A 23,318-nucleotide genomic window follows, 5' to 3' on the forward strand; every position below is an offset into this window, starting at 1 on the left:
CCCAGGAATGCGATGGAATTATGGACAGCGGTGCAGCAAGAATGGATGGAAATACTTGTAGAATGCTTTTGTGTACTAATGGACTCAGTGCCTCACTGTGTAACTGCCCTTATCTGGGCAAAAGATGGGCCTTATCTGGGCAAAAGTAACTGCCCTTATCTGGGCAAAAGATGGGCCTACCCATTATTAGATAGGTATCCCATGATTTCTTTCCACTCAGTGTATATTTAGATGGAATGTTGCTTCAGAAACAAAGATTTAGGCATTTTCATGAAATGGTTTTGTGATTGTAACTAATAGTACTATTATTTACATTCTTAAAAGAATAGCTACTCATTAAAGACAATTATTTTTTGTTCATTCAAATGTCATTCTATTTTTATTTCATTAAAGGAAATTTCAAGAAAAGTTTAAAATGTTTTGGATGAATATCTGCACGTGCGCACATGCATGCACCACGCATGCACAACATTCGGTTTTTGTTGCATTCTTTTTCAGCAAATATATTCTTGGACATTGTTCTTCTGAATTTGAAAGCTGCAGTTTTTCCAAGTTCTTCCAGACCATTTTCATTAGTTGCTTTTCAGCAGGTGATGAAAATGATGACTAAGAATGTGTGATGTTGTGATTATGGTCCAATTTTTATATGGGTTTCATAAATATAGACTGAACTGATTCACCTTCACAAATGTTTCATGGAGACCTTTTCCGCTTTTTCACTGTGCTGTCAAGATAGATATTAGTTGCTCTTGCACTTGTTAATAGAACAAGTTAATGAAATAGATTAGCCAATTCATCATATGAACTTTAAGTTAAATTCAGTTTTTGTTGAGCCTGGCATTAAGTTTTGAATTTGGATACTTTGTTTTAAACTATTAAATACTTTAGTCTGAATCTTATTTAATTTTTAAAGAATTCTCTTAAATTGTCAATAGTGCCATTCAAGAGCTTCATTAGATGCCAGGGCTGGCATCTAGCATTTGTGGCACCTGAGGCAAAACCTTGTAATAATATCTAATTCCTATCATATCTTAACACGCATATATGTGCAGTAGCTCATCTAGCATGCCTCTGTAGCCAGGTGAGAAGGAGCAGCAGTGCGTAGCACATGCTTCTTGATTAGACTGGGGTTCGAGCCCGTCACCACCAAATACGGAGGATGCAGAAAAGTCAGGGAATGACCACTGCATATCCCGGAGCAATATGGCCTTAGTTGCTAATGCTCTTAAAAAACCAAACAACAAACAACAGCTCATCTAGCAGCATCTAATGTAGGCCTCACATGCGCACCCTTATTGCTGGCCCTGTTAGATGCAGCAGCAGTCAGCTGACATCCATTCACTTCCACGACCTAGAAAACTGAGTTTTCTTCTTTTTATTCTTCTGTTTTTGTTTTCTGGAACAAACTCTTCCATATATAAGTCCTATAACTTACTACTTAAAGAAATTCATGACCAATATCAAGTTTTTTTTTTTTTTTTTATTTCTCAGCCAATTTCTGTTCCTAGAGTACTGTAGGTTTTAGCTGTATTTTATCTTTCTGCTTACAATAAAAAAATAATAAAATTTGAGGTTATATCATTTATGTACAGAACTCCTGGAGTACTAATTTTATTTTGCTGGAGTACTATGTTTCTAGCAATTGTAATTGATGTAATTTAATTATTAATCAGTCCTCTATATCAATTAATTAATAATTAATCCTCAGTAAAAGTTAGCTTTATTAAGGAATCACATAATTACATTTAGAGAGAAATAACTTTTTATGTAATCATTCAGCATCTTTAATGAACCCTTGGCAGATATGAAAATCTCACTTGTGATAAATGGCATGCATAAGACCATTTTTTTTTTTTTTTTTTTTTTGTCAATTCATCCTTTTTTCATTTAATATTTGTTTTCTCTAGAAAACAAATATTAAATGATCTAGTGATGTAGTAATTCATGCTTTTTTCATTTAATATTTGTTTTCTCTAGAAAACAAATATTAAATGATCTAGTGAGATTTTAAAGTGCTTTAGGATATAGGAGGGTATAGATAATACTGGATACCAGTAACTGCTGAAGTAATATCAAAAGAGTCTGATGCTTGTTATTATTACCAGTGCTGATCAAACCATTTTCCATGTTTAAAAGTTTATCCTCCAACATTTAAAAGTTTATCCTCTATTCTTGAATAACTGAGGAGATTTTTTCTTCATTATTACATTTTGTGTTGAACATATCTTTATTGACTGGTCAGAAGCCAATGTATTGATTGTGATACTGAACATGCCTCCAGTTTTGTAATTTTAAATAGACAAATGAACTTATATATACTAGAGACTATTAGTTTAATTAAAGAAATTTAAATCTGTGCTTAATTTTTTTCTGCTTTACGTGGTTTGGATTTTTTTGAATTCTGTTTAAACAGTGCTAATATATCTTTTTTCATAATGGATTGCAGCATAGTAAGTCCCCGATTTACGTAAATTTTTTTCACTCAAATTTTTTTTTTTTTTAGGATTGTAAAATTTAAAACAGTAAAAAAAAATAATAATAATAAAATAAAATAAGCAATCAATAATGAACAAGGCAAGCACAAATTGCACAAGTGAGATGTGGAATAACAAGCTTAAAAAATAGGAATGAAGAGAAGAAGATTCTGAAAATTTATTTATTTTTTTTTTATGTGACTGAAGATTTCAGTGAAGGGGACACACATTTCACCATAATAACATAAAAACCCACAGAAATCCAGTTACCATTATTATCGCAAATGCAAAATAGATTGAGTTTACTACCCGTTTATAATAGTTGTACTAACAGAAAAGCCCAATAAATAGGAAACTGCAAATTGTTTTTATTGTTCTATGGTAGTGACCTCCAGAAATGTGCTTTAGTAAAATGAGAGCTAGTGTGAGATGATAATAGTGTGTTTCTGCTTAACCCTGTGAAGTTCTTTACAGAAAATTTCATTTCGACTGTAGAATAAGTTACAGTGGTACTAGTAAATCTACCAAGAAAAGGAAAGCGATCGATTTGGATAAGAAAATTAAAATAATAAGGATGTATGAAAATAGTCAAGCATTAACAAGTATTGCACGTAATTTAGATTTGTCAGTGTCAACAGTGAACACAATAATAAGAGACAAAGACAGAATACAAGAAGTGGCAAACAAATCAGCACCAATGAAGTAAACTGTAATAACCAATGCTACAAAATACAGTACTTATGATGTTTTTACAGTACAATAACATGCTTTTTTTCCTTCCTTTTATGTTTTCTTTTCTTATGTAACACCCTGGCTACTTCACCCCTGTCCCCAGATAAAGTTGTTCATGTTTCTTCATGCATCAGGTTACTGGAGTAACAGTAGTATTAAAAAAGAGAACAGAAATGCTAAGAGTTAAATAAGGTTAATGCTGGAGTTGTGAGCGTAAGAAAATTAAGTTTATATTCAGCTTTAATTACTGGTAGATGTATGCTGAGTTTATATCAATTTCCTGTTTAATAGCTAAATGAATTTTTAGTTATTAAATAGATGAAAAATTTTAAAGTGAAAGTAAGAAGAAACTTTGTTTTTAACTTCCAAGGAAAGTCTGGATGAAAGATTTACTGCAGAGGTAGAGGTTTACTACTAAAAGAGAGAGTAATTAGGAACACAACAGATTTAAAATTGGCGAGTAGCACCACAAGAGATTTTTAAACAGAGAATTTTACTTAAACTTTTAATAAACTTATATTGAGTTGGCATTGAGATTATTTTGATAATTAATGTTACCTGTTATTTATTAAAGATATTTTAGTTTTGAATATTAATAATGGCCCAGCATGTTCTAAACTCCAATCATAATATTTTAGTATTGTGCGCGAGTATATATATCAGGTCCATCTGGATTATATATGTTTATTTGTGCAAATTTGTCTCTAATGAACCATATTGTCTTTGTTCTAGCAGGTAATTAATCACTTCTTATTCTGTTGCAAACATTCTCTTTATTTTGAATATAAACATAGAAACTTAGCAAGTATTGAAGATTAGCTTTTAAACTTGTATGTATCAGGAAAAACTAAGACTTCTAAAACAAAAGGAGGTTAGGATTAAGGTATCTGCTTACAAATAAATACCTCTACTTAGATTGAAGTAAAGGGATAAGTGGTCAGATAAAAATAGATTCTAAGTTAAACCTGATTGTAAATATGTAAAAATCACAAATTGCATAATTTTGAACTACGTATTTTCATTTTGTGTGTGTTGCATACAAATATGTAATACTCTGACCAAACTCTTACCAAATTGTAGTCCATAACACATCACTAGGATTACTGAAGCTCTCCTCCTGAAATAAACAAGGAATAAACTTAGAACATGAGGGAAGTGTGTAGTAATTGGTTGAAGGAACATTTAAAAGATTTAGTCAGTTTTTCCAAATGACTGCACATTTGAATCCTGAGCTGATTTAAGTATATATCTAACAAGATGTTTCTAGTGTAACATCTTAAGTGATGGTGATGGTTCCAAGCTTATTCAGGTCTGAAGCATGAAGTTTCAGTTCTTTTCATGATTGTGAGTAAGGCAATTAAGAGGTGCCTCCGTAGCCAGGTGGGAAGGAGTAGTGCGTAGCACACGCTTCTTGATTAGACCGGGGTTCAAGCCCATCACCACCAAATATGGAGGATGCGGAAAGGTCAGGGAATGACCACCGCATATCCCGGAGCAATATGACCTTAGTTGCTAATGCTCCTAAAAACCAAATAACAAACAAACAAGGCAAATAAGAACACAATTTTTATTTTTCTGAAAAAGAAATAAGCTGAAATATATTTTGGAACAAATGTTTACAACCTCAGATTTAAACTAGACAAATGCCTTCCTATATTCAACATATTCTTAATCTTATGCAATAATAAATATTACTACAACTGAACAATCAGTAAGCCCTTTTTAAACCTCTGAAATTAATGTAGCCAGCATTTTAAAACTAATACCTTTTAACACATAAAGTAAACAAATCTAACTTAAGCAGTTAATGAACCTGAAATACATTGGAAATTATAATAATGTTCTTGCTCTTTTGCGGAAGAATGAGGTAAGAAACATGAAAAACGTTTCACCTGAAAAAGGCTTAGGAGATAAAAAGATTTTCTTTTTATTTTCTAAGCTTTAAGGGCATTGCTGGTCAAAACAAATTTCAAAATTCCTTGGCCACTGGGAAAAATTGTTTCCTTTAATTTTTGCATCCCATGTTGCATAAAAAAACCACTGCAGTATAAATATTGAAACAAAACGTTTTACCCTGAAAATCCTTGTAAAAAGGAGTTGACTAAATTTATGTTTTGTAGCTTCATTACGTATATCCATACATGATAAGTAATCTATAATAATTCATCCAAACGAAGCCAGAACAAAGTTTTTGTGGCCCTTGTTTCTAATGTATAATGCATCAAAGAGCTGAAATCTAAGAAAAATCCACTTTTATAATTATTACAACATTAAAATGCCTTTCTTCAAAATCATGATGCTCTTTTAGAATATGAATGGCATTTCCATTAAGAAACTTTCAGTAACTGCACATTTAAATTAGCCCTTTTAACAAAAATGGGCTCTTTTAACAAAAATTAAATACATTATATTTGCTGTTTCTCTTCTTCAAATATTGTCATGTTCGTGTGCTCCATACAGGCAGTGCTGGCAACTCTACTGGCGAAAATCCTAAACAGCTTTCTCTCTAGATTACTAACATAAAGCACGATATGAGCTAATGTAGCTTGACTCGGTAAAGGTAGGTGAATGTGTGAATAACAATTTTTTTCCTTAGTGATCTAATATAAGATATTACCATAAATTAAAATATGCAGAAATAATTTTTAAAATCACAGCTTTACCTTTAATAGCATTAGCATTAGTAGAGGCATTTGATGCAAGAAAGCAAGCTTATGCAGCATCAGCCCAAAAAAAAAAAAAATAAAATAAAATAAATAAATAAAAAATAACCACTTCCACTTCACCCCTCTGTTTGTTCGAAATACCTGTCCAGCTGAGCCTTAAACTTATTTAGGCTATCAACTTCCATGACAAGGGATGGAAGTCTATTCCACCAACCAACCATCTGCTGGCTAAAGGCAAATTTCCTCACGTCTATCCTACATCTGTCTTTTCTCAATTTGAATTTATGCCCTCTCAGTTGATTATTCTGAGCAAGAGGAAGAATCCCATCAGCATTGAGCATGCTCAAACCATTCAAGGCTTTATACACCTCTATCAGATCACCTCGCCGGTGCCTAGTCTCCAGACACTGTAATTTGCAAAACTTAAGCCTTTCTTCGTAAGAGCACCCCTTTATTCCATTCACTAATCTTGTTGCCCTTCTCTGTACTCGTTCCAGCATCTCTACCTCCTTCTTGAAATGAGACCTCCAGACCTGTATACAGTACTCTAGGTGTGGTCTGACTATTGCCTTATACAAGGGAATAATCACCTCCTTATCCCTGCTAGAAAATTCCTATATATCATCAACAATATACCATGAGCTACTCTTGCAGCCCATCTGCACTGCTCAGAAAACTTCATATCTGCCTGCACAACCACCCCCAGGTCCCTTTCATTCTCTACCACTGTCGGTGTAGTACCACAGAGTTGATACGTTGCTCTGGGGTTGCTGTTTCCCATATGTAGTACTTTACATTTGTCAATGTTAAACTTCATTTGCCAACTCTCACCCATCTGCTCAACCTTTCCAGATCCTGTTGCAGTAGAATAGTGTCAGTAGTGTCCTTGACAACCCTGCCAACCTTTGTATTGTCTGCAAACTTGGACATTAAGCTTGATATACCATCATCAATATCATTTATAAATACAGAAAACAATAATGGACCCAATACTGAACCCTGAGTGACTCCACTAATAACATTAGTCCATGATGAGCAGTGTCCATTGATTACCACTCTCTGTCTTCTACCCCTCAACCACCCCTTTATCCATAGCAGCAATTTGCCTCCAATGCCACACTGCTCCAATTTGTGCAGCAGTCTTCCATGTGCAACAGTATCAAAAACCTTTCTAAGATCCAAGTATATAATATCAAAGTTATTCCCTGCATCCAGTTCTTTTGTTACTGCATCATAGTATCCAGTCAAATTGGTCAGGCAAGACTTCCCCTTAACAAAACCATGCTGTGTCTGAGCTATAACTGAAGTCTTGTCTAGATGATCCTGCAGTGCTTCTTTAACCAGTGCCTCCATTAATTTTCCGGGAACAGAAGTTAAACTAACAGGTCTATAATTACTTGTGTCGCCCTTTGATCCTCCTTTGTGAATTGGGGTCACATTTGCACATCACCAGTCCATGGGTACTTCCCCTGAGTCCAAGGAAGCTCTCATAATTATGGCTAAGAGTTTGCTTACTTCCTTTTCTGCCTCCTTTAATATAACTGGATAGATCCCATCCACCGCAGGTGCCTTTCTTGTATTTATCTTCAATAATTTCTCCTCCACTTTACTCTCAGTTATTACAAGATTCTCTAGCTTACTGCCAGAGTTCAATACACCTCTGGCATTCCTCTCGCTGAATAACTCCTCATGTGTGAATGTCGATGCAAAATATTCATTCAGTTTGTTAGCTACCTGAGCAGGATCATCAACAGTTGACCCATCAATATCAAGTGGACCAATCTGATTCATCCCCTTCCTTCTAGAGTTTACATAAGTAAAGAACTCTGCTGTTTTTCTTTGCATCCCTTGCCAGAGATTTCTCGTAATCTGCCTTTGCCTGCCTAACCTCCTTTGTAACTTGGTTACAGATCAACTTGTATCTATCATAGGCTGTGTCACGTGTTAATTTGTATGTATCCCATGCATTTTTTGTCTCTGCCATATGTCTCATTAGTTCATCTGACATCCATTTAGGCCTAAACCTTTAACAATATTTCTTAGTTGATATGTAAAGCCTAGTAGCTTCCAAGATAAGTTCTTTGAATGCTTCCCATTTTGAATTTGCTGTTGGTAACATCATCAGTTGGTCCCATTGTATAGAATTTAAATACTGTCTCAGTCCATCGTAGTCGCCTTTACAAAAGCAATAACCCTTTCCCCCCTAATGGTAGTTACCTCTTTGAGTAAATCCCACTTCAGCACACTGTGATCACTGCCACCTTGTGGTTCATTTATCTGCAGATTCTTAAATCATGAAGAATCACTACTGATAATCAAATCAAGAGTATTAGTCCCTCTAGTCGCCTCCCGAACATGCTGATGTAGAAAACAATCATCCAATAAATCCACAAAAGCCTTGCTAGTGTGTGAGTGACCAGCCCCCAAATTCCAGTCAATATCTGGGAAATTAAAATCCCCCATTATAAGACTCTCTGATTTACTGGCCCACTATTTCCCTGTACAGTTTCTTATTATACTCAGAGTCATTAGGCCTATAGCACACTCCTACTCTCAATTTTGATCTCCCAATGCTTATGTCACACCAAACTGACTCTACACTGCACTGTCCAGCGATGCCGACTGGCTTCGCTTCCTTGGATTTTATGTGTTTCTTAACTAATAGCTTAACCCCTCCTCCTTTCCCATCCTGTCTATCCTTTCTGTAGACGTTGTACTCCCCAAATTCCAGTTCTGCATTACTTATCTGTGTGACACCACGTCTCTGATATCCCAACAATATCTGCCTTTGATGCTTTGAGCAATACCTCAAATTTATCAAATTTATTTACCAAACTCCTAGCATTGGTGTACATGCAAGTATACATGCACCTGTTCTTTTTCTTAGCTACTCTAACACAATCCATGTGTTTACTTGTACCCCAATGACTCCCCGCAGTCTCTGAAATATCCTGCATCTTATTTTCCAAGCTGCTGCTCATTCCAATAGAAGCAGTGCAAGAATCTCTTTCACCTCTGCCAGTGGCTACTGTTAATCTATTAATCCTTGTATCCCCTCAATCTAGCAGTTTTCCAACCCACCTAACACTGCCTCGACAGCATCAGCAAACATTCTTGCACCCTTTCTATTTAAGTGTATCCCATTCCTGTAGAAGCAGTCTCTCCTATTAACAAGTACAGACCAGGCTGAAAAAAATTCTACCCCTTGATTAAATATAGACAACATCAAGGCAAATTTCTTTGCTTTAAATTAAAGGAAAATGAAATAAATAACAGTTATGATGTGACAGATAAACACTTGGAAATCACTTCTAAATTAGACTTCAAAAAAGATGGCTTATATGCTTTAATGTTAGCTTGTGTCTTAAAATCTGATGTACTGTTGCAAGGTTATTTTTTTTTTTAAAAATCAGTTGTTTTTATATACAGCTGACTGTATTGTGAATATTTCAGGGATTTGTATCTTTAATGACTTCCTGATTTCCTCCAACCTACAATGAATCCAGTGCAGTACCTTTTTTTACTCTTCATTTAATAAAGGGAAAGAAAATATGTTATCCTCTAATTCTTAGCTGAATCTAGAAGGTTACATATTTTCTTGCCCATTGTGTCATAATCATTGTTTGTTAATTTTGAATCATTATGTTTATAGGTTCTGAAGGGATTAAATTATCTACGAGAGAAACATCAAATTATGCATAGAGGTGAGCTTTTGGTATACTTTAACAAAGATTATTGACTTGTGATTTAAATATAGATCTCAGTGTAATGCATAAAGGGCTCCAAAAAAGGGAAGCATTTTATTCTTTTATATAAAATCTATTCAGTAAGATGAAAGTATATTACAAATGTTATGCACTAGAGTAACCATGAGGTTTTTTTACTGTACTTGTAAAAGTGAACTAATTCACTAAAGAATAATTTATATCTTGGAGACTTACAAAGCAAAATCATCAAACTGCATATAAAGAAACTTCCCTTCCACTCATGTACCTGGTGTCAAAGTAATAATAGGCCTTGAGGAAAGTACAGATTTTAATCTTATAAATTTATTACAAATTGTCAAAATTCATTCAAAAAGCAGCAATGTCCAAAAATGTTTACAGAGTAGTATTTAATTACCTTTGCAGTTTTAAAACTTCATATTAGACTGTTTTTGTGTAAATGTAATTTCTCACCGAAAGCTGTAAAGGTATACTATTTGTGAAAACCTCTTGCCTCAAATGTTTGAAAATGGTAAAATACAGATGGATATAAGTATATAAAATTCTTTTAATGAAGAAATGAGGTATAAACCATGTGTTACAATCTTAGACCTACATGCATAATCCTACTTTGAGGATCTACTTCAGTGGTAGTGATAACGGTTGGTAGAAAGTTATATGAGAGAAAACATGTTTAAAAAAAATACCACTTTAAAACATATGTTGTAAAACAAAGTCATGCTGATATTGTATACTTAGCAATGACCAATAGCAAGAATGTTACTAAGCTTAATGGTTAAACAGTTTTAAAATTGCCACACTAATTGGCTGTGATAACAAACATTATACTTAAAATTTATTGGGTGCATGAAAAATGTTTTTCCTTGGCTTCTTTTTGATTGAAATGCTATTGCTGCATGATGTTTTGCTCACTTGGGGTCATGTAAGAGAGGCCAGAGCTGTGACCTGTTCAGTGATGCAGTTTGTTCTGTTTCAGTATAATTCATGGTGACTATTGCTCCTAATGGGTTTCGTCCAAGTTATTGTGTTGAAATGAGATACAAGTTTGGGATGTTGCTGAGGGAGGAAGAGCTATGGAGTAACTCTTCATATTAGTGGCTCCAATTTTTTAGTCTGGGAGTTCTTCTAAAAGTGGAAAATCTACTGACTTGTACAGCAGAAGCTAAGTTTGTTTCACTTTTATGTTAAGGTGAAAAGGCTCTCTCAGAGATTAAAAGTAGAATGCTGTTTAAATTTAGTGACCTGGTCATTTGATATTAAGGGAGGGTGTTGGAAATGTGTAAGGTTCTTTTGCTGACATTAAGGGGGAGAGGAAGGGGAGCAGATAGTAGACTTGCATCTGTTTTTCCTCAATGCTGTGGTTGGAGTTAGAATGATGAACTACTGCTCTAACTGCAGATTGCTTTTAGGTTGAAGTTGTGACCTTCAGAGATGAGTGGAAGGGCACATTGCTGGCTTTAAGGTTCTCATCCCTTGTGTGATGGGAATGTTACACCATTTGTTAGAGAACCTTACCTAACCAAGATTTGGTTATGATTTTTGACATTGTTGCTTTTAGTTAATGATCGTCATACAGTATGCAGTGCTCAGCATTGGTCTTTTGTCAGGCACTACTAGTGTTTGTTTCAAAGTTGTGTTCTTTCTATGATGTAACTTCTTTTCAACTTCGTTATTATTACCTTCTAGATTGGGATCATAATGGTTCATATTCCTATTTTTTATTAAAACAATCTACACAGTGAGGTTTCATTCTCATAATAAATGTACCTCCATAAGTTATGCCTTTTGACTGTTTCTTTAGTGTTATTTATTAGCGATGTGACTAGTGAGTGATTGGCTTGAGTCATCAATAATCTAATGATTTAAGTTATTGGGCAGAGTAGTAGCCACCTACTACTCTTGTCTTGCACCAGTATTGACAGCTGATATATATTAATTAACAACAAAATGACCAAATCCAGCTGTGTATGGATGTGTAAGTCAGCTCAAGCTTTAGAACCTAAAAACAAATCCAAATCACTTTGTCAGGAATTTGATTCTACTGTGGCACATCTTTTTCAAATAGATAAAATTTTTCAAATCTTAGAGCATTGATCATTGTTGAAAAGAAATGTATTTAAATAATAGCCCCTTTTAGCAAGACATCAATCTAATAAATGGTTGGGAAAGAAAGGGAAAAAAAAAAAACCATAGCCGGTTTTGCATTGTTTCAGCATTATTTCCAAGTGAAAGAATTGTCTAATAAAAGATATGGATGGTCACTGAAAATCATAGTAAGTTGACAAAATGACAGTGTCTGAAATTGCATTATGATATCTTTGCAATTTATTGTGTAACTTTATTATAATATTTAATTTTTTATTTCTCCTTGCATTAGCGTAGAAGAAATAAAATATCGGATTATTGAAATAGAGTATAATCGGATTTTCTAAGAAAATGTTTATCCTCTTTACTGGCAGCACTCTTTCATTCTTTCCTTACTAAAACTGGGCAAAGACCCTTCCTTGGTTCAAAATTATACACCAATATCTCTTACTAGCTGAATGGGAAAAATATTTGAGAGAATAGTTCATATGAGACTTATGTGGATCTTAGAATCAGAGACTCTTTTATCAGGTCATCAGTATGGCTTTTGTAAGAACAGATCCACTCTTGACATGCTCATCAAAGCTGAATGGAATATTTGACACTACCTTTGTCATGAAAAAATATCTATCCATGTAACTTAGATATTGAAAAGGCATTTGACACTACCTGGCGACATGGTATTATTATAGACCGTCACCATCTAGGGCAGGGGTTCTTAACCTGGTGCTCATGAGCACCATTGTGCTCTTTAAAAAAATTAATTTTGCTCATGACCAATCCTAAAATGGGTGCTCGTGAGCACCTTTGCTTAAGCTAAAAAAAATTTTATATCAATATTTGTATTTAAAAAAGGTGCTTTCTATTTCTAAACTTTCTGCAATATTCTACAAAAATTCATGCCAGTCTTTTCTAAAAAATCATTTTTTTCACCCAACACTTCAAATTCTACGAAATAGCGTAGGATTGTATAATAATGTCGTAGAATTTGGTAGTCGATTTCAACAGAAAACATGCAAGTGACCACCAGATAGATTTACCTTACCTTTGTCCTCCTATCAAGAACTTCTGTAAATGCGCTTATTAATTAAGCCTACATAATAGGCACGTAATAATAAAAAATGTAATTTTCTGTAAGAGATACTCTTGAACCTTCTCGGAAAGAAAAATGAAAATGGATTTATAAGTTATTTTGCCTCCACTGTATTCATGATATATGATGTGAACTCGATAGTTAAAAAGCACTGTTATCAATGTTTCTCTTGGAAATATTCGATTTTATTAATACCGTCAAAATGTTTGACTTCGACCACCAGTCAAACACTAACCGATAAATGATAATAGATTTTTTTTTTTCTTCCCCCAAAGTAGTCACATTATGGCAATTTTCGGTACAAAATCTCCAATTTTAGTTAGAATACTTGCCTTGCATGGCTCTGAGGTTAGTAACTTGTTATAAAAGTGATGTTTAATTTGTTAAATTCATAAAACAAAAAGCTGGTACTTTGGCACTGAAATAGTTAGTCAATTTCTTTTTACAAAAACAAAACTTTGTGCCCTTTTAAATTGCTTTTGTTGATTTTGGCGAGTTAACTAAACATCTCTTTAGTGAATATGTGTGGAAAACTTTGCAAATTATAAAGTTTTACAGAAGTATTCTTAAAAATAAAATTTAAGAGATACTTTTCACTCCAATAAGTATAACTTTGCCTAACATATGTATTACTTTGACCACCTGGTCAATGTTATACAAAACACATAAATTTTAACTTTGACTACAAATTTTTTAGACTAATATTTCTATTTTTATATCAAACAGTCGTTTTTTTCTATTGATTGGCTAAAGTTAAAATCATAGGGGTCAAAATTAGCCTCATATAATTTTAACTTTGATCATTCAGTTATTTTTTTAATAGCTCAAAACAAACTGAATGAAGGCAATCAAATAATTTTTTATATCTCCTAAAATTTATGCTTTCTTTTTTAGTGATTGAAGGAAAATTATGTATTTTGCAACATTTTAATCTGAAAAACAGTCAAAATTTGACACTTTGACAGTATTCTTGAAATTTTTTCTTATTAATTATTATTGTTAATTGACTTTATTTAGTAAGAAAAAATTTACGAAATACTTTGAGTGTATGATCGTTGTTGCTGTAGTGTCGTTACACACAGAGGATACTACCTCATGCGATTCTCAGCTTTAACAGGTTTCTTCTGGGTTTTGCTCAGTTGCGCTGCTGCAATAGGTACTGTATAGTGCTAACTTTAAAGGTGCTAAAAGTGTTATAGTAAGAAATCTTTTGATTTTGCGTGCAAATTCTTAAATGTATTTTCTTTTAGCAGATTTAACTAAAGTTACTGAACCCTTTCAAAATAGATAACTTTTTAAAAAGAAACCAAAGCAAACACGATGAGGAAAAAAATGATACTTAGTATTAGTTGAGGCATATGATGCAAGAAAGCAAGCTTATATAGCATCAGCCAAAAAAAAAAAAAAAAAACCTTCCCATTTTATCCATCCAGACACACCAGTTTGTCTAGTTCAGCCTTAAATTTATTTAGGCTATCAACTTCCACAAGTCTGCAAGTCTGTTCCAGCAATCAACTATCTGCTGGCTAAAGGCAACTTGCACACATCAATTTTTTTTATATTTTTTTTTATGTAAACACCAAACACGAGAGGTATTAGAACCTATAGTACTTAGTACTGTGCTTGGGTTGGAGGTTGAAAAGACGAAAGAAGATATTGTTGACATTGGATTGAACTTCTGTAGACTGTAATTTTCTGGAAATATGTATGAAGGAAGGTTGTTCCAGAAAACAGCAGTTGAATGAATAAACGAGGAAGATGAAAAGTTGGTTCTGTGAGTGTGAAGTTGGACAGTAAATGGATGTTGGCTGGTGGTGGCGTGTGTTTGGACTGTTTTGAAAGAGAGAGTGGGAATTATAGAAGCCAATTCAGAAGAACAGTGCCCATGGAAGTATCTGTAGAAGAGGCATGCAGCAGAAACAGTACGTCTATGAGACAGCGAGTGGAGAGACTCTGTTAGAGATGAATCATTAATTAACCTAACTGCCCTCTTCTGAATGGAATCAAGAAGCCTGAGAGAGGTTTTGGGGGCACCACCCCAGATGTGGGAAGAATATTCCATGGCAGGGAGGATTTGCGATTTATACAGAGTGAGCAGCTGTTTGGAAGAAAAGTAATGCCGAGAGCGAAAGAGAAAACCAAGTTTTTTAGATGCAGAGGAAGCAATATTTGTAATGTGCTTGTACCAAGAGAGATTAGAAGTCAGGGTAATCCCCGAAAGAGATATATCATTTTGCCTAGATATCGGAGTGTCACTAAAGATATGCATAGGAGCAGAAGAATCCTTTTTGCGAGATATAAGACAAGACTGAGTTTTAGAAGGTTTGAAATCAACTAAGTTGTCTTTGCCCCACTGGAGAATTACCTGAAGATCGAACATTTAAGGAATTGGTAGCAGATTTTTGAGAAGTTGAAGCAGATTGAACAGGGCAAGGTTTCTTAAAAGTGAAAGTGGAATGCAATGTGCTATCATCGGCAAAACTATGGATAGGATTTCCAGTCAATGGAAGAAGGTCATTAATATACAAGAGGAAAAGAGTGGGGGAAAGAACTGCACCTTGGGGGACACCGGCATTAGTGGAGAAGTTAGAAGACAGAGAGCCATCTACAATCACTCTCAATGAGCGATCAGAGAGATAACTGGATAACCAATTACTAAAATCAGTTGGCAAACCATAAGATGGAAGCTTGTTTAGAAGACCTTTATGCCAAACACGATCGAAACACAGATGTCAAGAGCAATTTTTAGGAACTGGCTGGATATGAGCAAATTTCCAAGCAGAAGGAAAAACACCTTTGGAATAAGAAAGTGAAAAAAGGCGGCAAAGAATAGGAGTAAGTTCAGGAGCACAGATTTTGAGAACAAGTGGAGAAATACCATCAGGACCTGGAGCTTTCTTAGCATCAAGATTCATCAAAATCCTTCTGATATTCTTTTGACGGAAGACCACAGGAGGCATTGAATGGACCGTGTTGGGAATGGTGGGAGGTGTTTTACCAAGTTCATTAATAGATGAGCTGGAAGAAAAATGGGATGCTAGCAGGTCAGCTTTATCCTTGGCTGAAGTGACAACAGAACCATCTGGTTTGGACAGAGGTGGAAGCAGAGATAGGCAAAAGTTGTGGCCAATAGCTTTGGCAAGAGACCAGAATGCTCGGCTACCATTAGGGCAAGAAGCAAGTTTTCTACTCTTAGCCTGTTCAAACTCTAGTTTGGACTGATTAATAACTGCTTTACAATTGTTGCGAGCTTTGGTGTAGGCAGAAAATGAAACTGAAGAATTAGAAACAAGCCAATTACGATATGCAACATTCTTCTCTTGAACAGCCTTAGCACATTTATTGGAAAACCAAGGTTTAGATAAAGGACGAGATTTTAAAGTGGAGTGTGGGATAAAGGATTCCATTCCTGCAAGAATAATTTCACTGACACGATCTGAGCAAACGTTGACATCAGGAGTTTTGAAACAGTAATCCGACCAAGGAAAAGAAGAAAAGAAGTCTCGCAGGTCATCCCATTTTGCATTCTTGTAATGCCAAACAACACGAGGTTGGGAATAGCCATGAGATAAAGGTTCCATTGGAGAAGAGACAATCACCAAGTTGTGATCTGAAGTGCCTAAAGGACCTCTCACTTCGACCGTGTACTTAGAAGGGTTGTTTGTGAGAAAAAGATCAAGCGTATTGGCTGTATGATTAGGACTGTCCGGTATTCTTGTAGGTAAATGAACAATCTGTGCTAGGTCATTAGTAATTGCAAAAGCCTCAGCATCTCAACCTGCTGGGTCGGTGTGACTAGAAAATGGAAGCCAGCTGGAGTTGTGAACATTAAAATCACCAAGGAAAATTACCTCATTGTTAGGAAAGTTGGACTAGAGAAAGTCAAGTTGCAAAAAGAAAAAGTCAAAGAGCTCCAAGTGATTAGTGGAGTTAAGAGAACGGTAGAGACAACAGATGAATTTTACTCAATGAGGTAGAGATTTTAAGCCAGAGAAGATCAAAGAGAGTAGATTCCAAATTGCCAAGTGTCTGACAGGGAACATCAGAATGGACATATGGTAAGAATATACCCAGATAATTGACATAACGTGGCCTCGATAATGCTCCACGCATACACACTACTCGGACTCCCTCCAGTCACTATCCAACAGAGTAGAGGTAGCAAGATTATACACTAGCTGATCCAGAAGCCTCCTAGAGAGTTACCAATAGGTTCGGTCCGGTGTACTAACTAGCTGCCGGCCTGCGAACACCGTTTTAGAGCTGTACCTTCGAAATGTAAGGAATATTGGATCTTGCTACAATAGTCATCATAACCTCAAAAGTCATCAATCATACTGCATGATGGAAGAGATAGGGAAGGGTTGACCAGAACTTAGCACTAGAGACTAAACATGGGTTCCACCACTGCAAACCTCCAATAAGCAAAGTGGTTGATGAGAGTCTTGCACAGGTTGATGAGAGTCATCTACCACCTAGTACTGCCTGGTATCATAGAGGGGCGGCATTCCTCCACACCTCGACCCCTGCTTATGTTGGTTCACACCTGGGTGGTCACCCACCATGTACTTGTGCATGGAGATTATACCCAGGATTACTAACAGTCCCACTGTCGTGAAGGTGCAAGCAGAGCATTTGGCTGTCACAGACCGTCCGGACTTTGTCGAAATTGAGTCCACTTGACTTGAGTGTCACCCGAATATCTGTTCCATCAGCGTTTTAGACTCCCAGGTAGCAAGTGCAGCTTGTCTGGCATATCTGAGAGAATGTCTGTGACAACTTCAAGGACGAAACTGTCTACAACTGTTTTTCATCAATTTGAATCTATGCCCCCTAAGGTTCTTAATCTTAGCAAGTGGAAGTATCCCATCAGCATTGAGCTTGCTCAAACTATTCAAAGCCTTGTACACCTCATTCAGATCACCTCACAGGTGCCTAGTCTCCAGATGCTGCAATTGACAATTTAAGCCTCTCCTGGTAAGATAACCCCTTTGTTCCTCTCACCAATCTTGTTGCCCTTCTCTGTACTCTTTCTAGCAACCCCTTTGTTATCTTGAAATGTTTGTGTCGGTGGCTTACCTCGAGTAGTTACTACAGTATCTGTGTGTCATTTGTTCTGTTTCCTTTGAATGCTTTGTGGAAAAACAGTCATGGCTCAAAGTAACCACGAAATGAGTGAAGATGTTCGTGATGCCAGAGATGCATTGTTTGATTGTTTTCGCCCCCAACCTATTTCTTCTCGGAACATGGGAATAATGGATACCCCACCAGATAGCGAAAGTTACAATATGAACCATTCCTCACGTGGAAAATGCCTTATTTTCAATAACAAAAAATTTGAACAACATACAAAATTGTCTGACAGAAGAGGAACTGATGTTGATGCTTTCAATCTTAATCGGTGTTTCAGACAGATGCACTTCGATGTAACTATCCACACCGACTTCACCACAGAAAAAATTTTGGGTACGTTAGAGGAGATAAGTAAAGAAAACCATAAAGACAGGGATTGTTTCGCTTGTTGTATTTTGACACATGGCGATGCTGGTTTTTTATACGGTAAAGATGGTAGGTTTCCAACTGATCACATCTTTAAGCCTTTTCTTGGAGATGCGTGTACAACTTTAGCTGGAAAACCTAAATTATTTTTTATTCAGGCTTGTCAAGGTGACAGGCTGGATCATGGAGTAGAATTATTTTCTCATGACGAAACAGATAGCGTATCGCATGTTTATAGAATTCCTTCTCATGCCGATTTTCTCATTGCTTATTCAACCATTCCAGGATTTTATTCCTGGAGAAATACGATGAATGGATCGTGGTTTATTCAAGCATTATGTGCTGCACTGGACAAGTACGGCCAAGAGAAAGATCTACTAAGTCTTCTAACCATTGTCAATCGAATCGTTGCGTACGAATTTATTTCTTGCGTACCAACTGATTCTGATATGCATGGCAAAAAGCAAATTCCTTGCATCACGTCCATGTTAACTAGGAAGGTATATTTCCCTCAAAGATTGTAATTATTTTCCTAAGTATGCTTGATTGTTTATATAAAACTTCAACCACTGGTTATTTTATTATTATTTTTTTTAATTTAAATTCAGGCAACAAATATGTATGCATAATGGTTAGATAAAACATTTGCCAAATATATCTTGAAGGCGAAACAACATTATTATATTTATAAATATTTTGATTTATGCTTTGTGAATACTTTATTAATTGGTTCTCTGTGTATGTTTCATATTTTAAGAAGTTGATGTTTAAACAGCTTTAAAAGTATGTATGACCTTTTCTTAAACATATCAAAAAATCAAATTACGTCTTCAGTATAAATATATGAATTGTATTTAAATTTTGGGATATTTTACCTGTAAATGTATAAAAAGGACTGCAAAAAAAAAACTCATAAAAAAAATAAACAAACATAGGTACCACTAAATTGAACATCAACTTTTTATTGTTGAGTAATATGAAGAATATCACACTTCCGAAGTGTGTACAAGTGAAACCAATTTTAGGGTTCAGTTATTTATTCTAAGGAGTACAAACATGTTTAAATAATTCGCAGTTGCATCTATTAAAATATTAAATTTTTTACAAAACATGAAAAAAAAATGTAGTTTAAATTTAAGATTTATATTTGTTTAGAACTGAAGCCATAGGTTTTCTTGTGTTTCTGCTGCCTTATGGCAGTTGATAATTTTGGTATGATGTGGTGATGTTTCTTTTTTGTTTTCTGTTCTACTGTAATACATTTCAGGCATTCTTGTAGAGCACCTATAACTGAAACATTGCATGCATATTGTTTAAAGATAGAAGTTACTCATGAAGTTATTTAATATCTTATAGAAAATCGGAATTCTTTCACTGGCTTAATGGTAGTTACTGTATTGTTGTAAGATACTTAATCTTAAAATATAATGTTCAAGTGCCTTAAATAGTGATGCCATATATTAAAATAAGAAGGGAGCTTTAAATTAATGGATTCGGGTTATGAAATGAAATATGCCATATGTTATTGTGTTATATATATATATGTGTGTTTTCATTTACATGTTTATTAACCATGTTTGTTTCCGAAATTGTTCCATAGTTGACAACTTTTTTTGCTTTTTCTGTATGATTTCTGGAAATTATTCCATTTACAGATAGTTTCTTTTATTTTGGATTTGAATATTTTAAATGTTGTATGTGTGTATGTATGTATATATATATATATATATATATATATATATATATATATATATATATTATGGGAGGATTAATGTGGACCTATCTGATATAATGATTTTACCACTTCTCACTCAGGGAAGGCTAGGTTTGAATTTGAATCCCAAATCCTTATTCTGAGCTGTAATTAGCTGATCTTATGTGTCATTTGTAGGGCAAGTTTCCTCTGTGAGTTATTCATTTTCAGCCTGCACAGTATGGTGTCAAGTACTAACATGCTGTATAAATCATAATAGCAGCAACAACAACCTATCCTATATCACCATTCTTCTGTTTCTTGGTGATTCCCTTCTACTTCTCTCTCTTTCTGGGTAACTCGGAAATTTTTTTTTTAGCTGGTGCAGCATAAGCCTCAGGCTTCCTTGCACTATATGGCTAGTAATAATAATAATAATAAAATAATAATAATAATAATAATAACTCTACATTCTTCTTAAAGTGAGGCCTCCAGGCCTGTACACAGTACTCAAGGTGTGGCCTGACAATTGCCTTATACAATGATATAATCACCTCCATGTCTCTGCTAGCAAAATTCCTATATATCATTGACAAAACTCCATGACCTGCTCTGGCTGCCCGTCTGCACTGCTCAGAGAACTTCATATCCGACTGCACAATTATCCCAGGTCCTTTTTCATTCTCCTCCTCCCTGAATGTAGTACCACATGGTTGGTATGTTTCTCTTGGGTTACTGCTACTCATATGCAGTACTTTGCATTTGTCAAAATTAAACTTCAGTTGCCACTTCTCAGCCCATCTACCTAACTTTTCTAGTTCCTGTTGCAGTAGCATACTGTCTTTACTATCATTAACACCCCTGCCAACCTTTGTATCATCTACAAGCACCTGGGGCAGATGGATAGATTCCATCTGCCCCAGGTGCCTTTTTTATGTTTAAATTCAACAGTTTCTCATTCACTTTACTCTCTGTTATTACAAAATCATTTAGCTCCCTGTTAGAGTTTAGTAAATTTCTGTCCTCCCCTTCCTTACAGAATTCCTCATGTGTGAATGTATATGCAGAATACTCATTCAGTTTGTCAGCTCTCTGAGCAGGATCATCAACAGTCGAACCACCAACATCTTGTGATCCAATCTGATTCATCCCCTTCCTTCTAGAGTTTAAATAAGTATTATAAGTTTAAATACTACATATAAATTAACATGTGACACAGAAGCCTATGATAGATATAAGTTGATCTGTAACCAAGTTACAAAGGAGGTTAGGCAGGCGAAGGCAGATTACGAGAAATCTTTGGCAAGGGATGCAAAGAAAAACAGCAAGTTCTTTACTTATGTAAACTCCAAAAGGAAGGGGATGAATCAGATTGGTCCACTTGATATCGATGGTTCAACTGTTCATGATCCTGCTCAGGTAGCTAACAAACTAAATCAGTATTTTGCATCTACATTCACATGAGCAGTTATTCAGAAAGGGGAATGCCATAGATGAAGTAAACACTAGCAGTGAGCTAATCCGTTATCCATAAATATGAGAGCTTCCTTGGACTCAGGGGAGGTACCTACAGACTGGAGATGTGCAGATGTAACCCCAATTCACAAAGGAGGATCAAAGGCTGACACAAGTAATTATAGACCTGTGAGTTTAACTTCTGTTCCAGGAAAATTAATAGAAGCACTGTTTAAAGAAGCACTGCAGGATCATCTTGACAAGAATTCAGTTATAGCTTAGACACAGCATGGTTTGGTTAAGGAAAGGTCTTGCCTGACCAATTTGATTGGATACTATGATGTAGTCACAAAAGAATTGAATGCAGAGAATAACTTTGATATTATATATTTGGATCTTAGAAATGCTTTTGATACTGTTGCACATGGAAGACTGCTGCACAAATTGGAGCAGTGTGGCATTGGTGGCAAATTGTTGCTATGGATAAAGGGATGGTTGAGTGGCAGAAGACCAGAGAGTGGTAATTAATGGACACTGCTCATCGTGGACTAATGTTGTTAGTGGAGTCCCTCAGAGTTCAGTGTTGGGTCCATTGTTGTTTTCTGTATTTATAAATAATATTGATTGATGATGGTATATCAAGCTTAATGTCGATACAAAGGTTGGCAGGGCTGTTAAGGACGCTACTGATGCTATGCTGCTGCAACAGAATCTGGAAAGGTTGAGCAGATGGACTGAGAGGTGGCAAATGAAGTTTAACGTTAACAAATGTAAAGTACTACATATGGGAAACAGCAACCCCAGAGCAACGTATCAACTCTGTGGTACTACACTGACCATTGTAGAGAATGAAAAGGACCTGGGGGTAATTGTGCAGGCAGATATGAAGTTCTCTCAGCAGTGCAGACGGGCTGCAAGAGAGTAGCTCATGGTGTCTTATCAATGATATACAGGAATTTTTCTAGCAGGGATAGGGAGGTGATTATTCACTTGTATAAGGCAGTGGTCAGGCCGCACCTTGAGTACTGTATACAGATCTGGAGGCCTCATTTCAAGATGGACACAAGGTTAGTGAATGGAACGAAGGGTTGCTCTTACGAAGAAAGGCTTAAGTTTTGCAAATTACAGTGTCTGGAGACTAGGCACTGGCGAGGTGATCTGATAGAGGTGTACAAAGCCTTGAATGGTTTGAGCATGCTCAATGCTGATGGGATACTGCCTCTTGCCCAGAATAATCACCTGAGAGGGCATAAATTGAAATTGAGGAAAGGCTGATGTAGGATAGATGTGCGGAAATTTGCCTTTAGCCAGCGGGTAGTTGGTTGGTAGAACAGACTTCCATCCCTTGTTGTGGAAGTTGATAGCCTAAATAAATTTAAGGCTCAGCTGGACAGGTATTTCGAACGAACGGAGGGGTGAAGTGGAAGGGTTTTTTTTTTTTTTTTTGGCTGATGCTGCATAAGCTTGCTTTCTTGCATCATATGCCTCTACTAGTGCTAAATGGCTAATGCTAATGCTAAAGTAAAGAAGTCTTTGTTGTTTTTCTTTGCATCCTTTGCCAAGGATTTCTCATAATGAGACTTTGCTTGCCTAACCTCCTTTGTGACTTGATGACAGATTAGCTTATACCTGCCATAGGCCCCATTTGGCAAATGATTCTTTTGGTTTTGAATCTCAAGTTTAGACGATTGCCTATGACATTTTGAAGATTGGAAAAGACTTGGGATTCAAAACTTTGGACACTGCCAATGTACATGACTGCACTGACTCACATGCAAATGACTTAGATGATGTAACACCAGTAGTGAGCTGTGAATATTTTAACAGTGGGCTCGCAGTTTTTCCGATTTTCTATCGAGTAAATTTGATCGGTCAGAAATGACGTCATCTGCGACT

The 23,318-nt window shown here is 35.6% G+C and overlaps 2 protein-coding genes across 2 annotated transcripts in view; both read left to right on the plus strand.

Moving 5' to 3' along the window:
- The window catches only part of Dsor1 (mitogen-activated protein kinase kinase 1), a 148,141-nt gene that overhangs the window by 82,173 nt on the left and 42,650 nt on the right, over nt 1–23,318 (plus strand). Inside the window, exon 5 of the mRNA XM_090384733.1 lies at nt 9,525–9,576. Within this exon, the coding sequence (XP_090240859.1) occupies nt 9,525–9,576 (52 nt within the window). The remainder of the gene's footprint in view (nt 1–9,524; nt 9,577–23,318) is intronic.
- On the plus strand, nt 17,848–18,830 carry LOC150091588 (caspase drICE-like). Its single transcript, XM_090384720.1, has one exon. The coding sequence runs from the start codon at nt 17,905–17,907 to the stop codon at nt 18,796–18,798; it is 894 nt and encodes a 297-aa protein (XP_090240846.1). The 5' UTR covers nt 17,848–17,904; the 3' UTR covers nt 18,799–18,830.

The sequence above is a fragment of the Mastigoproctus giganteus genome, chromosome 1, assembly GCF_048544385.1.
Source record: "Mastigoproctus giganteus isolate SK-2022 chromosome 1, ASM4854438v1, whole genome shotgun sequence".
NCBI lineage: Eukaryota > Metazoa > Arthropoda > Arachnida > Uropygi > Thelyphonidae > Mastigoproctus > Mastigoproctus giganteus.